The sequence below is a fragment of the Phaseolus vulgaris genome, chromosome 3, assembly GCF_051622355.1.
Source record: "Phaseolus vulgaris cultivar YP4 chromosome 3, ASM5162235v1, whole genome shotgun sequence".
Lineage (NCBI taxonomy): Eukaryota > Viridiplantae > Streptophyta > Magnoliopsida > Fabales > Fabaceae > Phaseolus > Phaseolus vulgaris.
In genome coordinates this window covers 50,079,899-50,094,709 of record NC_143500.1, presented here as the reverse complement: position 1 = coordinate 50,094,709, position 14,811 = coordinate 50,079,899, and the positions used below count along the sequence as shown (strand labels likewise).

General features: G+C 31.3%; 1 protein-coding gene across 9 annotated transcripts; it reads left to right on the top strand.

Moving 5' to 3' along the window:
* Positions 1–5,231: 5,231 nt before the first annotated feature.
* LOC137808344 (golgin) lies at positions 5,232–13,958 on the top strand. 9 transcript variants are annotated; one of them, XM_090299725.1, is made up of 15 exons: positions 5,232–5,474; positions 5,585–5,650; positions 5,771–5,862; positions 5,951–6,037; positions 6,141–6,743; positions 10,177–10,659; positions 11,068–11,129; positions 11,212–11,317; positions 11,438–11,517; positions 11,849–12,181; positions 12,289–12,423; positions 12,558–12,804; positions 12,905–13,001; positions 13,071–13,342; positions 13,680–13,958. In XM_090299725.1, exons 2-11 carry the CDS (start codon positions 5,590–5,592, stop codon positions 12,350–12,352), a joined length of 1,971 nt encoding a protein of 656 aa, XP_090155851.1. In that variant the 5' UTR covers positions 5,232–5,474; positions 5,585–5,589; the 3' UTR covers positions 12,353–12,423; positions 12,558–12,804; positions 12,905–13,001; positions 13,071–13,342; positions 13,680–13,958. The 9 variants fall into 9 exon arrangements, with proteins under 9 accessions (XP_090155851.1, XP_090155850.1, XP_068465514.1 ...); XM_090299724.1 differs by having other exon boundaries at positions 5,716–5,862; XM_068609413.2 differs by having other exon boundaries at positions 12,905–13,342.
* Positions 13,959–14,811: the final 853 nt, after the last annotated feature.

Genomic DNA, 14,811 nt, shown 5'->3' with positions numbered 1-14,811 from the left:
TTAATGAGTCTTTTGGAAGACGAAGTGAGATTGAAATGAAATCCAATAATTGTGATTGAAAATAGTTCCATGTGTGATCTATGTGAATGATGGAATTGGTATTGAAATTTTATATGTCAACATTTAAAAAAATGTTCATAAATGATTAATTTGATTGATTCTTTTTGCATGAATTAAATGTTATGAAATTTCTTTTCATTATCTTACCCTTATTTTTCTTTTCTTGTTGTGTTGTGAACTACGATGATTGTACTATGTATACAAATAGATGATCATATTGGTGTTGAAGGGTATAGAAAGCTTTGGGATGTAATTTTGAATTTTTGTTAATATTTATATTTTTATAAATCATAATTTTATAATAGAGATATTTTGAAAACACTCTTAAGTATATATATATATAGAAATCGATAGAATATAGTTAGATTTTTTGGGAGGTATTTAGTTCTTCGACTGTAATTTTCTGAATTGTTTTTCATGTAATAAATATTTGAATTAGTAAAAAGATAGATATTAAAAAAAAATGATGTTGAGTAGCGTGTCGGCAAGCAATCGAATTGCTGAACTTTCAAAGTTGTAAACTGGTGAAGTCTATTTTTGTGCAATGATCTTCTGTTACCATCAATTACTTTTTTTCTCATTCATGCAGTAATATTTCTAAATTTCCCACATCAGATATTCTACTTGTTGGTCTTACTGCATGCCACACCTATTATTGTCTTTCTAGATTGCTATTTATAAAACAATGTCACCTAAAATAGTTGCAAATGACATTGCTTCTGTTCATACTGCACAACTACTGTTTTCCTTCATTTCAAACATAACAGGCATGATTTTAACTGTTTAGTAGACAAATGAAAGATAATAATTCAAAACAAAAAATTAATAAATTATTACTTCTTTTGACTTACTATTCTTATAAAATTTATATTTTTTATCACATTTCATGAAATTTACAAGAATTTGCCTGTGTTCAATAATATACAAGTTATGATGTCAATTTTTGTGACATGATAGAAATTTTCGGGCCAATATTTCCTTTTAGGTAAATTGAGTGGACATAGAGAATATTTGGATTTAGATTTGAATTTAATAAGTTAATCAGTTAATTTTATAAACAACAAAGATTGTTTGACATTATCAAGAGAAAAAAATATTTATTTGAAACCTCTTATAATAATAATATATAAATTAAAAAAATTACTATAATTATAATATTAATTTATTGAATTGTTTAGTAGTTGTATTTATTTTTTGAAATGTAAAAGTATGAGTAATTTTAGTTGTCCTTAACCTAATGTTAAACTAATTTATTGAGTTTTAGAAAGGAGCATGATACACTCATAATACATGTTTTTTTTTCATCTTATACCATTTTCAATGTTATTTTTTTAATAATATTTCATATTATTTAATTAAAAATTTATCTTTTATTATATATATATTTTTTTAAAATGATCACAGATGTTATATACAGGTTGTCCAAGTATCATTATTATTTTAGAAATTGTGAAAAATTAATATTTTATGATAATGGTATTTGATCATTTTATTAAATTAAGAGTAGTTGAGATTTAAGTTTTTTTTTTTAAATTTGAATATTTCAATTGAGTTTTTATTATTTTTTAATATAGTTAATATTTGTATTTTTTATTTTATAATCAAATTTCCCTTATTTTTAAAAAAAATTAAATGACGTGATAGCTATCTTATTCATCATCTTATTGACTTAATTTGTGTATTAAGAAATGCGAATTTTATGATTAATATAGAATAATATTATCATTATATTACTTTTAAAAATGTATTCAATAACAAGATACTCTCATTATATATACACTAATGATAATGACCTGACAATCCCTTAGTAGTTGTGAATAATATCAACACAAAAATAAAAATAATAAGGAGAAATTTGTAGAGTTAAATAGTAATATCAAACTCAACATGGTTTTGTTTCCAAAAGCAATTCTGCTTCATGTTCAACATGTCTACTGAACAGCCAACATATGTCAGGTGTGTGGTCTGAATTAATGACTTTACCATTATCCATCCTCTGTGCAAGATTTTATCACTATGGTGTTTTTGGAGGGTGAAAAGTTTTTTTTAACAATATAAGTAGACAATAAAATTTTGTTTATTTAATTTTAGACTATGTTTTTAAGATGTGAAAAAGAAGAAAAAGACAAGAGGTGATACTTTTTTTAATATTTAAATATTGAATCAGTTTTTGCACTAGCTAATATGATAGGAATATCATGGTCTTGCAAAGATATTATCTTAGTCTTAACGTCACTCTTAAGCCACTTTCTCCTAAAAAAAGATGTGAGGATCAAGTGACACTGAGACTCAATAGTGGTTAAAAAAAATAAGGGTGAACAGAACCAGATAACTCATTTGGAATAGATAGAAAAGAGAAGAAGTCGAAACATGCTTGAGAGAAAAGTAGAAAGTCTTTTTTAAAGAAAGTGAGGAGAAAATAGTTTAAATAGGTAGACAATAAGTGATTCAGCACACTGAGTTATAACTTGTATTCTATTCTACTCCCTTTATTCTTGGTTTTCTTAGATTTTACTAAATATTTATATAAGAATTTTCTCATATCACTAAGTCTGTGTTTGGATCAGGGGTAGCCCGTAGCGCGGACGGATTATAGGATGGTCACCCCGTTTGATTCTGTGGGAGGGAGAGAGTGAGGGTGAGGGTGAGTAAAAATGAGAGTGTTTTTTGGGTCATCTGAAATATGAGGAGAAAGGAGAGTCGAAAGCATGAAAAGCCACGTAGGATTAGTTGAATGACAATGGTGCCCTTATTCACGTTACACAACATTAACCTCTTTTACTTTGCATTAGAAGCTAATGAAGCAAATACCACATCTGTCTAGCCTTCACACAAAGAGTTACATTGATATAGGGTGCTTGGAGAGGATCTTCAGTGAGAATAGAGGTAGGAGAGTGAGTTTGGTAGTTCATGTTTGCCTGGATTACATTTTTTTTTAATTTATTCTAGTTTGAAGCATAATCGATTATTATTGAAAAATAAGGCACTACATAATCGATTATGTAGTTAAAAACAGTTCATAATCGATTACAGTGATCACATAATCGGTTGTTTGAGAAGTTTTGGGAACCATAATCGATTATAGGACGTGTGTTATTTTGACCATAATCGATTATGTATTATGCATAATCGATTATGTTAGTTTTTGAACTACAAGCATAATCGATTATGTGACTTTTTGAAGGGAAGTGATAATCGATTATGTTCATAGTTTTCCAGATTTATGATTTTTTGATTTTTTTTTAAAATATTTTTCAGAGACAATTTGACAACTACTTAATATTCATTCTAAATATCTATTTTCTTTTTAAAATATATTCATTTTGTTATTCATAATAATGAAAATCATTATTAAAATTATTTTATATATATATATATATAACATAACATAATTTAAAAAATCATATATAATATTAAAATTATGTAAATAAATTAACTTAAATAAAAAATAAATTTAAATTATTAAAATATTAAATAATAAAATTATACTTAAATTTAAAATTATAATTCATGATTTCTTTCAATTTTACATTTTTTTATTTATAAATGAAACTTAAAATTATTTTAATTAACTAAAATATGAAAAATATTAATCATTATTTTTTTTTTATATACAAGGGTAAATTTGTAATCTTACAAATTTTACTATTCAAAATAATTTATAATATTCTTATAACCATCATATCACTCACAAATTTCAATAAACTTTTCTCACACATTCACTCTAACATATCCCAATCCAGACAACCTCAACTTTCTTTACACTTTCACTCCCCGTCACCCTCAACTTTCCACTCCCTCACACCCTCTAATCCAAACAAAGCATACACTTAGCAAGCACGAGAAATGTACTTGTTGATGACTTGTGAATGAGATATACTTTTCATTCTATTCCTGAAACTCATTTGGTAGTGATATGGGCATAATAAGAAATTATTTGAACATTTGGTAGTGATATGCGCATAATAAGAAATTATTTGAACATCAACACGTCTTCTCGAAGATTCTTGTTGTGAAAAGATTGCGCAAATTAGATTCTATAGGACATCGTGATTATTTATTTAAGGTTGTGCAACCTTGTCAGCCTAAAAAATCCGTGACCTGTAAATTCTAAAAGCTTATGAAGGGAATTAATATCTGTTAAAAAACAAAGAACAAAGAACAAAGAACAAAATTTCATGGAGTGTGCGAACAACAAAGAACAAAGATGTAGTGAAAAAAACAAGTCTAAATATCGCCTCATGAGTTCCAGCAATGTTTGATTATTGTTGGGTTGATTTAACTATTTTTTTGTAGTAGGTAACGAAGGGATTGATATGAAGATAAATAAAATTATCTTATAGGGGTGTTTGATAGAGAGAAGAGAAATATGGAAAATAGAAATAAGTAGATAGAACAGAAATAGATGATAAATAAACTGTAGGAATTTTTAATTTCTTTTTCAGTTTGTTTCATTATGATTCATGATCTCTCCTTCCAATCTAAGTTTCCTTGTAAATACTATATTTTAAGACAGGTTAATTAAAAAACTTATTTTTTATTTTGTTAATTTAAAATATTACTATATTATTATAATAGGTTTTCAAGTAAATATATGGTTTATTTTTACGTATCAAAGTAATTTTTTCATATATATATATTATATTATAAAATATACCTTAAAATATAAATATATTAGACTTTTTTCATTTCTTTTTTTATGCCATCTGATGTTCTTTTGTAAAAGTAAAGAAAATAATATATTTTTTTGATCTTAATATAATATTATAAAAAGTATTTTATTTTTTACTATTTGTACATTATTTATAATTAAATTAATTAAAGGTTAATTGAAGAGTAATATATAATTGAAAAAAATGTTAAACTTTGGAATTTACAAATAAAGAGAAATGAAATGTTTAAAAAAAATGGAGAATTTAAAAGAAAATAATTTATTAAAATATTGAATTGATTTGGCCTTACTACATAATAATACCCAGTGCAAGTTTGAATAAATGATGTAACTAAAATATTTGATTGAATAAAACAAAAGGGAGTTTTTTTTTAGTCTGAAGCTAACCTCATATGGCAATTGCTTTCTGGATTTTCATAATTTATTCTCGTAATTCTCCAATGCAAAACTTTAAAAGATTATTTTTAATTCCAATTCCAATGTATTGGAGGAGTAAGAAGCAATTAATGAGGAATGAGGGAGAGGGGGAGTTGTGCAAATATCGGCTATTGTTTCTAGTCAGTGCAAATTACTCGCCGAAACGGCAGCGTTCTGGATACTCTCTTCGACAACATCGTGCTGTAGCTAGCTGCCAGACACCGCAAACAAATTCAATTCTGAAAATTGCGCCGGTGAGATGTCTCCGGCCGCTGAACTTCGGTGGCTCTGCCGCCTTCTCCACGATTATCTACGCCCCTACACAGTGTGTTTCACTCTTCCACCTCCAACTCTACCCTTTCCTTAGTCTTTTTATTTTATTTTTATAAATCTCAACTCATTCCATTAACCAAACACGCTTTCCTCGTGCCTCAGGAACCATGGGCTTCTGTTGCCATTTCCAAAGAGAAGGAGAAGGAGATTCTAATCGCTTCTTCTCAGGTTTTGCATTCATATATTCAAAACACTGTTAAATGTAGTGCACCTGATTTTTTTTTGCATTTTAGGTCGTGACGAAAATTCAGCTTCGGATTCGTGAATTTGAATTTGATTCTCGTGCAGAGGTGAAACGTGCTCCCAACGAAGAGCTATTGTGTGGTTCGAACCAGCATTCGTCCGTCGATCAATGTCTGCCTAGAATCGTCAGCGAGATGGTAAATGTTAGGACCAGCTTTTGATCGACACGCTTTTGTATAACGTCGTTGTTGCTAATATTATTCCTTGTTATTTTCGGTGGCGTAGATGGTTTTGTTGACTGTCAAGAGCGAGTTTGTTCAACATGTGGCTGTCAATGCTCTTGCCTTAACTTCACAGTTTGTGCACACAACGGTATGAACCTAGAAGTTGGTTTTCCTTGATGAATTTAGGTTACGCATTTGAGTCTACCATGTGATTCCCTGTTTTGTTTATCCTTGCGTGTAATAATGTGCAGGGGAACAATTGGGCGGGGTTCATTAATTTTTTGTGCTGTTGGTTGGAAATGCCGATTACTAAGATGATCTCATGTTCGTCTGGGTCTTCTTTTGGAACTGAAAATAGTGAATTTGATTGTTCTGATGTTGAGTTTCTGATGCAATATGGGATTAAGAATTTTGATTGGTCTACTCTGGCTGGTGTTGTTCGAGTCCTGCGTGTTATATGTAAATATTTGGAGGAGGACTATGACGATGGCCTTGTCAAAGTGTACCATGATTCTGTCAATTCTTGTCTCCTAAAGATGCCGTGGGATTTGTTGGACAAGTACTGGAGTTGTGAGTTTGGTAGCAAGAAAACCAGCTCTTCTATCAATCAAGTGCATCTTAATATGTTCAGTGTTATGGAGCCTGTTATGAATTTTCTTGGGACTTTTCTTCAGTTTCTATGCTCCTTGGTTGACCGGAATGATCTAGTGGAAACTGATTGTGATTCTATTGATAAACATCCACTTTTTGTTACAGTAGTGAATTTTGTACCTAGACTTGCAAAATGGTGTCTCAGCAAGCAAGAAGATAATGCTGATACAGGCATCATTAATTACTTGAATCACAAGCTGCTGGTAAGGTTCATCCACTTGTGCAATGAATGAGCTTGATAATTGAATTTTTTGTCACTTGTATGATTGAATGTTGATATTGGTCATTGTTTCCTCTTTAAATTTAATGGAAGAGTAGGTCGTTACGTTATTATAAAAATGCTTTTTGTCATATGGGGTTGAACAAGTAAAATCTTATTGCTGACAGAGCTTGACAATATGTTCCATTTTAATTTCAAATCTAGTTTTTTTTGGCATGATATTATATAGAGTTGATATATAGTGTCAGTATGCTGTTTATGTTATTAGGACAGATTTGTACTAGTTTTATTGTAATTGACCTTGATTAGTGAAATGTACTCAGAGGCTAGGTTAATCTTTTGGATGGCTATTATTCAGAGTATCATTAGTGAAATATATTCTCCTTTTCCATCTGAACTCTAAAAACTCAGTAGTATGCCTAGTCTTCGGCTATATACTGTTGGAATTTTATGTTCATACATGGGTATCGGTGTCTAGGAAGTTGCACTCAATTAATATTGTCCTAGGAAATAGTCTCCCACTGAGTCTATATGGACTATATGGAGATCGTGTCTACTGAATTATCCTGAAAATAAAACACTCTTATTATCTAACTTTTCTCAAAAAATTGTTCTAACTTATTCTAAACCTCTTCCTCTAATTACAACATATAACATTGGCATAATGAATAGTTGAGTCATCCCCACATTCCAGTGTATAGAAGATATGTTGCATCAATTGAAGCTTCAGTGTGCAACTAGAAGAAAGGTTGTAAAAGCTCGGGCCATTTGGTCTGAGAAAATGCTTTTTGGATTAATTTTTGTTTTTATTTTGAATTACAAAACATCTTGTTTTTATTTTCATTTTGTTTCTTGTTTTCAAATTTTATCTTGGAAACAATGAAAAGAAAAATTGACAAAAGAAAACTTCAAAATTTTCACACTTTTCCTGTATAAATTTTTGAAAATAAGAAAAAAAAGTGATGTTTTTGTAATTAAAGGTGAAAACAGAAATTGATTTTTTTTTGGAGCCAAATAGTCTTTTAAGTTGTCATTCATGTTTGGCAAAAATAATGTCTGGCAAAATAGATTGACCTGCACTGCTGTTGATCTTTCAGAAAACAGTTGCATACCGAAGCCTTGTTTGAAAGTTGGTTGAAAAATAACTCTTAGAATTTGGGTTAAGGGTCTAATTCAACCTTATATTAATTTGTAAGGTGAGGATTGTTCATACTTTATTAATTCTATTCAAGCCCCTTAATAGGGGTTGTTTTGCTGTCAAATTAATATGATTCTAGCGTAGACTTGTCTAACACTAGAGAAATGATAATATAGTTGTGGTCAGATGAGCCCAAGTCGTCTCCCAATGAATCCAATAGTAATTTCAGTGAATAGAATTCAAAACCTATCTGCAAACAATGAAAATTAGCAATAATGGTAAAGAAATAGGGGTTGTGATCGCTTAGCAAGAAAATATAAATGATAATTTGAATCAGTAAAGAATGCAGATTGACTCCCAAGTTCTTCCACCAATGAATTCTTCACAGGCTCTCTAAAGATTATTCTTTTCTCAATCCTCAGCAGAGCTAAACTAGATTGAACATGTGCCAAACCTAATTCAACTGAAGCTCACCAGTAAAGCATGCGTCTACCGGTTTAATCAATACCCACTTTGTTCCATGCGTATACTCCATGGGAATGCTTATCTCCTCTCTCTTGAATCATGCGCCCAAGAAATTAATTAGAACAATACGAACTAACTAAGAAACCAAAGTTTAAGATAAGGAAGACTCTCAATCATGCGTTCAAGTACAACCTCTCACAAAAACTAGTTTTTCAGGAGATTAGACAATAAAAACAACTGCTATAGAGAATTAAAAATAGAAACTTTTATTGATCAAAACCTGAGAACTCAATGGGGAATCACAAAGGAATCAACCAAAAGGTTTAGCTTTCCATGCGGAGGCAAAAGAATTACAAATAAGAAAAGAAACTAAGAAAACCTATGAAGCTCCTTCTTTCTCCTTGATGCTTGTGTCCTTTTATAGGCTTTTCTGCTCCAAGGATCTTGAGAAAATATTGCAGTTTAGATTTTGTAAATAGTTCCCACTTTCCATAATTCTTTTTATTTTGCAGAAGATTTGCTTTCAATTCTGTTTCTGGAATCTTGTAGCTTTTATTTTCTCTTTCTTCTCCTCAGAATTTGTTTTCTGTTTTGATTCAAAGAAGCAACCTGGACTTTTGCATATTTGGCCCATTCACAAGGGTAGATGCTTCAGATCATTTACCCTAAAAACACAAAATTAACAATAATAATATATAAGGCCCAAATAAACCCAATTATAAGAATATTAATTAAAACAATGGATTTATTTATTATTATAGTCCAATAATCTATGATTAAGGCTATTGAGTGTGAATAAATATATGCTCATCACCCCTCTAGTTGATATGGTACTGAATTCGATGCTTGAGGCTACAATTAAATCAATGCCTAAAGAGGGCGCAACTAAGCCTGACTAGGGGAGATACAATCAAGACTGTCCTAAAGCATGCCCTAGCTTGATCTTATAAAACCAACTTGTAAGATAGGATTACCCAAGGTTTATGAGCTCTATTTCAGCCATATTCTTAGTTGATTTAAAACTAAACACCACAGTTGAGACTGCAGTTAAGACAGTCTCCATAAATGCCGCAACTAACAAAGGTTACTGGTGCTCACAATTTAAGACTGCTTTCCAACAATAACCACTTCCCCATTTTGGGTTGGTTGGTGGGTTCACCACCTAACAATTTAAAAATTAAAAGTTATTAATTAAATGAAAAAGGGACAAAATATTTAAAATAGAAAAAAATGAAAATGAGAGAAAAGCTTTTCTTTTAAATATGACAAATCAAATTGGCTATAATAAAATAACAATCAAAGTTATACATCTTTTTAAATTTTTATTTATAAAACTCCAGAAAAAAAAACACCTGAGGTTCAGTTGTCCTGGCCTACTTTGGATGGCGGGTTGGGTGGGGCAGGTTAAGTGGGTCGTAAAACTCGACCCATCTTGCTAAAATTGATGGGTCATGCTGTTGACCTGTTGGGTTGGAATTGTTCTGCTAATCCTATTACTTGTTTGAGTAACTGGTCTGGTATTGGTAATTTATCCTATATCATATCCCTTTCAATATTTCTGTCAATTATGGAGACTATACTGCTAAAGTATTCCTTTTGTCATTTCATTAGCAGGGAGAAATATCTTTATTATCATAAGTTGCTATTCATTATTGCTTTGCTTTTTCAAGACTTCTATAATTGGACAAGTTTAAAGTGAAAAATAAGTGAAATAACTTTAAAATTTAGAATTTTGTTAAAAGACATTTTCTAGGTTGCTATGTTCAGAGTGGAAGGCTCTCTTAAAACTATTTATTTACCATTTTTTATGCAGATCCTTATGATCAGACTTGGTTCACTCACAGGTCTAGACCATCGAATCCGTTTTTCTTGGATTGAACTCCTTCATAACTACTTTGAAGAGTTTTTGCAGCTACCCTTAACTCAATTTCACTCTGATCAAATTAATTGTCTGGAAGGCTCTCCATTTTTATTGAGTTTGTCTGATGGAAAAGCATCTCTGACACATTCTGACCACCTACAAAGACAAGCTGTTTACCTCTTACTGGCTTGTTCTTTCAGTTTGATCAGTCAAAGAGGAGAAAATGCAAACCACTGTAATTGTTCAACTTTGTGCTCCTGTTTTCCCACTAACCCATATTCAGAACATGATTGCTTCTGCATGAGAAAGGGATTTCTAGAACTTTACAAGTGGATTCAAGGACATCTTCCTACTGCAATCTCCATTAACCATGAGAACTACTTGGAGATATGTATGAACTTCATGTCATCTTTTGTCAAGCTATATCTTCGTGAGGTTTGTCTATCCATACTGCTTGCTTGTGTTTATTATTTTATGAGTATGATGCTTGTTTGATATGGCCATTGTTTTCAAAACATTTTTAACTTCTGTAATTATAGGATTTTGTGACTACTATCGGGTATTTGATTTAGTTAACCAGGCAAGTTTGGGTAGCTCATCATGTATTATAAACTGTTAAGCTCAGATAATTTGAAAAAGAGGCTGTGTTCATATCAAATCACTTCAAATCTTAATGGGACGTTTTGAGCCTGTCTCTATCCATACTTCTTAGGTTGGAAGTATATTTGTGAAACTGAGTTACGATGAGAGTCTGAAGTCTTTGTTGTTTTCCTTTATAGTTTTGAAACTTCTAATGACAATATCTTGAAGTTTCTTTGGTTTTATTTATCACTTGAATGGCAGGATGATCTATTGTTTGAAGTGCTTTTGCTATTGTTTAGCATATCATCCTGTCTCCAGCAACAGTAAGAAATTGCATTCATTGTTTTGCTATTTTATCAGCCAGTTAATGGAAGGATCCCCTTTAATGAGATTTGGATGATGTAGGTCTGAAAGAAAGGATGCTGTTTATCAGGATGTAATGAAAGATTTTCCTTTGGCGCTGTCAGACATTTTTAAGCCTGTGTACCTTTTCCATCTGTTCCTTTGCGAGGCTAGTATTATGCACTACCTTAGCTCATGAAGATTGACACCCCATTGCTATCCACTTTATCAATTAGTTTATTTTGTAAAACTGAAAAAGGCTTATTATCTGGTTCTTATTGATCTGCAGATACATTATGATCACCAAGTGCTTCTAGATTATCTCATTTCAAAAGATACTGGAATAAGCTGTGCTAAATATCTTTTAAGGTAGTTCATTGTAACTTTGTTTCCTCTTTCCGTGATTACAAGTAAACTTGAAAGGATTTAATCAGATCTGGTTGTATTGACTAGTTTTCTGTGAGGGCGATACCTTTTGAGCATATTCTACTTTATTTGTGGATATCCCAAGGTTATAGTTTGGTCTCATGTTTTTCCATGATTCATGTAAAAGAAAACTTTGGTCAGCTCCACATTTTACCACATTTTTCCATATGTTCAGGGTTCAGAATCATCTGTTTACATTGTTAGTTGTTTTACTTATCCCGAGTTATTGTTACTTAAAAGTTGGCTTTTACTTTTTCTCTTTTGCACGTTGTAGATGCTTGCATTTGATATGCAACTCATGGAAGTTATTTGTGGAATTTCCATTATTTGGAGAAATTTTGGATCAATCATCTTGCAAGAGAAGAAAAATTGTAGGGGATGGTGTGCAGTTGCTAGCAGCAGATGGAATGCCTACGTCAGTTGACAACAGCGGAAGTACCATGTTGCATATCAAGAATTATAAAGAAGACAGTGGAAGTGGCTTCAAGTGCTACAATATCAAACCATTCAAGAAAGCTGCAGAATGTTTACTATCTTTGAACAATTCTGTTTATAATCTTCATCAAAAGAAGTTGTTTCCTTATAATCCCGAAGTGCTTTTGAAACGGTATGTTTCTTGACAATGTATTTATTGTTCAACAAAAGGGTCAAGCTTTTAGAACTATGATTCTGTGTACCCGAAGAAAAACTAAGTGATGAACTTATTTCTTGTAGTCTAAGAAGATTTCAAGAGTTCTGCTGTCAGGAAAAGGGATTCCACGGACTAAACACTGAGTAATTACCAAAACTGCATCTCTGACCCGCTTGGCTATCTTGTGTTTATTAATGGCTACAGAACTACATTTTTGGGTGAGTAGGATGCTCATGGAATAAAGGCAGGCCTTATCTGCTTGAGTAATTTTAATGTTATATGAAAAATTTGTCTGTTATGTCATGATTAAATTTTTAGTTTACTTGTTGAATAGACTTCTTGCTGTAAACAGGTATTGCTGGCACATATGGGGCAGAGAAAGTGGAGAGTTTTTGTGCTGGTTCAGAATTGTGTGGGTGTCATATGGCCACTGCACTGGCATAGATGGGACTTAGTGCCTCAGCTTTCGACATTTTTGCTGCTTGTGTCATCTGGTAACAGACCGGATTTACTCCAAATCTATCAATTATTCTATGGGTCTGGGGTTACATGTCATCTCCGTAGAGTCTGGTGACCAATGTCATCTTGAATTTATGAAGGTACTGTCCATTCTCTCAACTTTTAGCCAGCAGCATGATCTTCCTTTGCGAGACCTTTTGTACTATATTCTCAGTAATCCAAGCAATTCTTGTGTTGTAGGATGTCTTTCTTGCAGATGCCTTTCTCTCGGTACTTGGAGCTTGCATTTCTTCTTCAAACAAGACCAAAACTGGAAAACATAGTTTCTTTGCTTAAGGTAGTGCACCTTCACTTCAAGGTTGGCGCGAAAATGGTTTCAAGTGCCTTATGTTATAATTTCTTGAAGCATATTAAAGGGCGGGATAAAAAAGGTCAGGAATATGGAATTACGCGAAACGAAGCACGAAAAACTGTGTTCAGATTGAGAAAGTCTCTTGGCCAAATTTGTTTTTTCCAGTTTTGAGAAAGTTTGGATTGAGGAGATCTCCTCCCAAGTCCGTCCTTAGACCGTGATATCGTGGCTGTTTCACCTATTTTTTCTTAGAGAAGACAACAAAGGTTGGTTACGCCGGTCTGTTTAGGTCCATTCTGATTGCAATCCGACGGGCCAATCAAAAGGTGGGACGGATTAGTCTACATAATTTGTAAAAGAAAAAATCTACTAAATTATAATGTTCTTGAAATGAAAGGATACTAATGATGTTTTTAAAATCAAGAAGTTAAGATAATAATTAATTACTATAGCTTTTTAGTTGTTTAGATAATATTCTTTTATTTATTTTTTCATGAAAGATTTAATTTTGACATTTATTTAATTAGATGTTAATTTTATTTTATGTAGGTTATTTAAATTTTATTGTTAATTATAAATTTGTGAGATGTAATAAAGAAGTGAAACATTAAATAAAATTATTGTTGCAATATCTACCTAAATTTTTAAGATTTTTCTTTGTAGGCTAGCTCGTAGGTTACTGGCTAATCAATTAAACTAACTCGAACCCTCATGAGGTACTGAAATGTCCAAAATACCACCGGTTCAGACCTCATTGCCCCCAGCGAGATTAGTTTTTATGGATCTCTTTTCGCTGTGCAGGTTGGTGATCCATTCGTGATCCAGGAAAGTTTTTGATTGCATAATGTGAAATCTATTTTGAAGTTGTGTACATTTTAAATTCATTCAGAATGCTGGAATGTATGTGTTTCTTCTAGACTAGAGGAATTAAACTTTCTGTCATCTCCCTTTTCCATCTGATCTTCATTTGGGTCGTTTGGTTTTCGGGTGTGGCTAAAGATGTTGGTAGCTGATAGCTTTGATCTATGGCGAAAGGACGCTTTTTTCTCTGCGGAAGAAGTGGTTCAGGAATCGGCTGACTGTCAGGCTAAGCTACCGACATCATGGTGATGACAATACATGCAGCAGTAGGCATAGGTAGTTTATTTCTGCCGTTGAAAGCCAAATTATACAAGTTGAAGAAGCACAAAGGGTGGGTAAATCTGGATGAAGAAGAGATAATCTGGTCTGGTTGCGTTTCTATTCGGAACTTGTCTAACCACAAAAAGCACTAATGATGAATCCATGGCGGCTACCTTTGGAATACATATTCTTTATATTTTGGAATGTAAATTCCAACAAATTAAAAATTTAATTTTTATAGGGTGCAATATAAATATATATAGAGATGTATTTAGGATAATGAAATTGGAGTTATTGTCTTTTAGGATAAATACTGTTTTTATATAACTGTTTTTTTTTTCCTTATTTTGCTTAAAATTTGTGTTAATTTAGTGATATTTTAACAATTTATTTATTTATGTGTAATATTTATGTTTTTTATTATTTATATTAATTTTAGTATGTGCATTTTTTTTTATCTGATGTTTATTTCTTATATGAAATTTTAGTATGGTCCAAAGTTTTTTAAAATATTCAATTTTGTCTCAACATATGTAATTCAATATGTATTAAGAATAGACATTGAGGTGAATTTTTTTTATTTTTTTATTTATTTTCTTATTTTAAATTACATATATATATATATATTTAATTATAAAAATTATATTTTTATACACAATAGTGAAAGAAAACG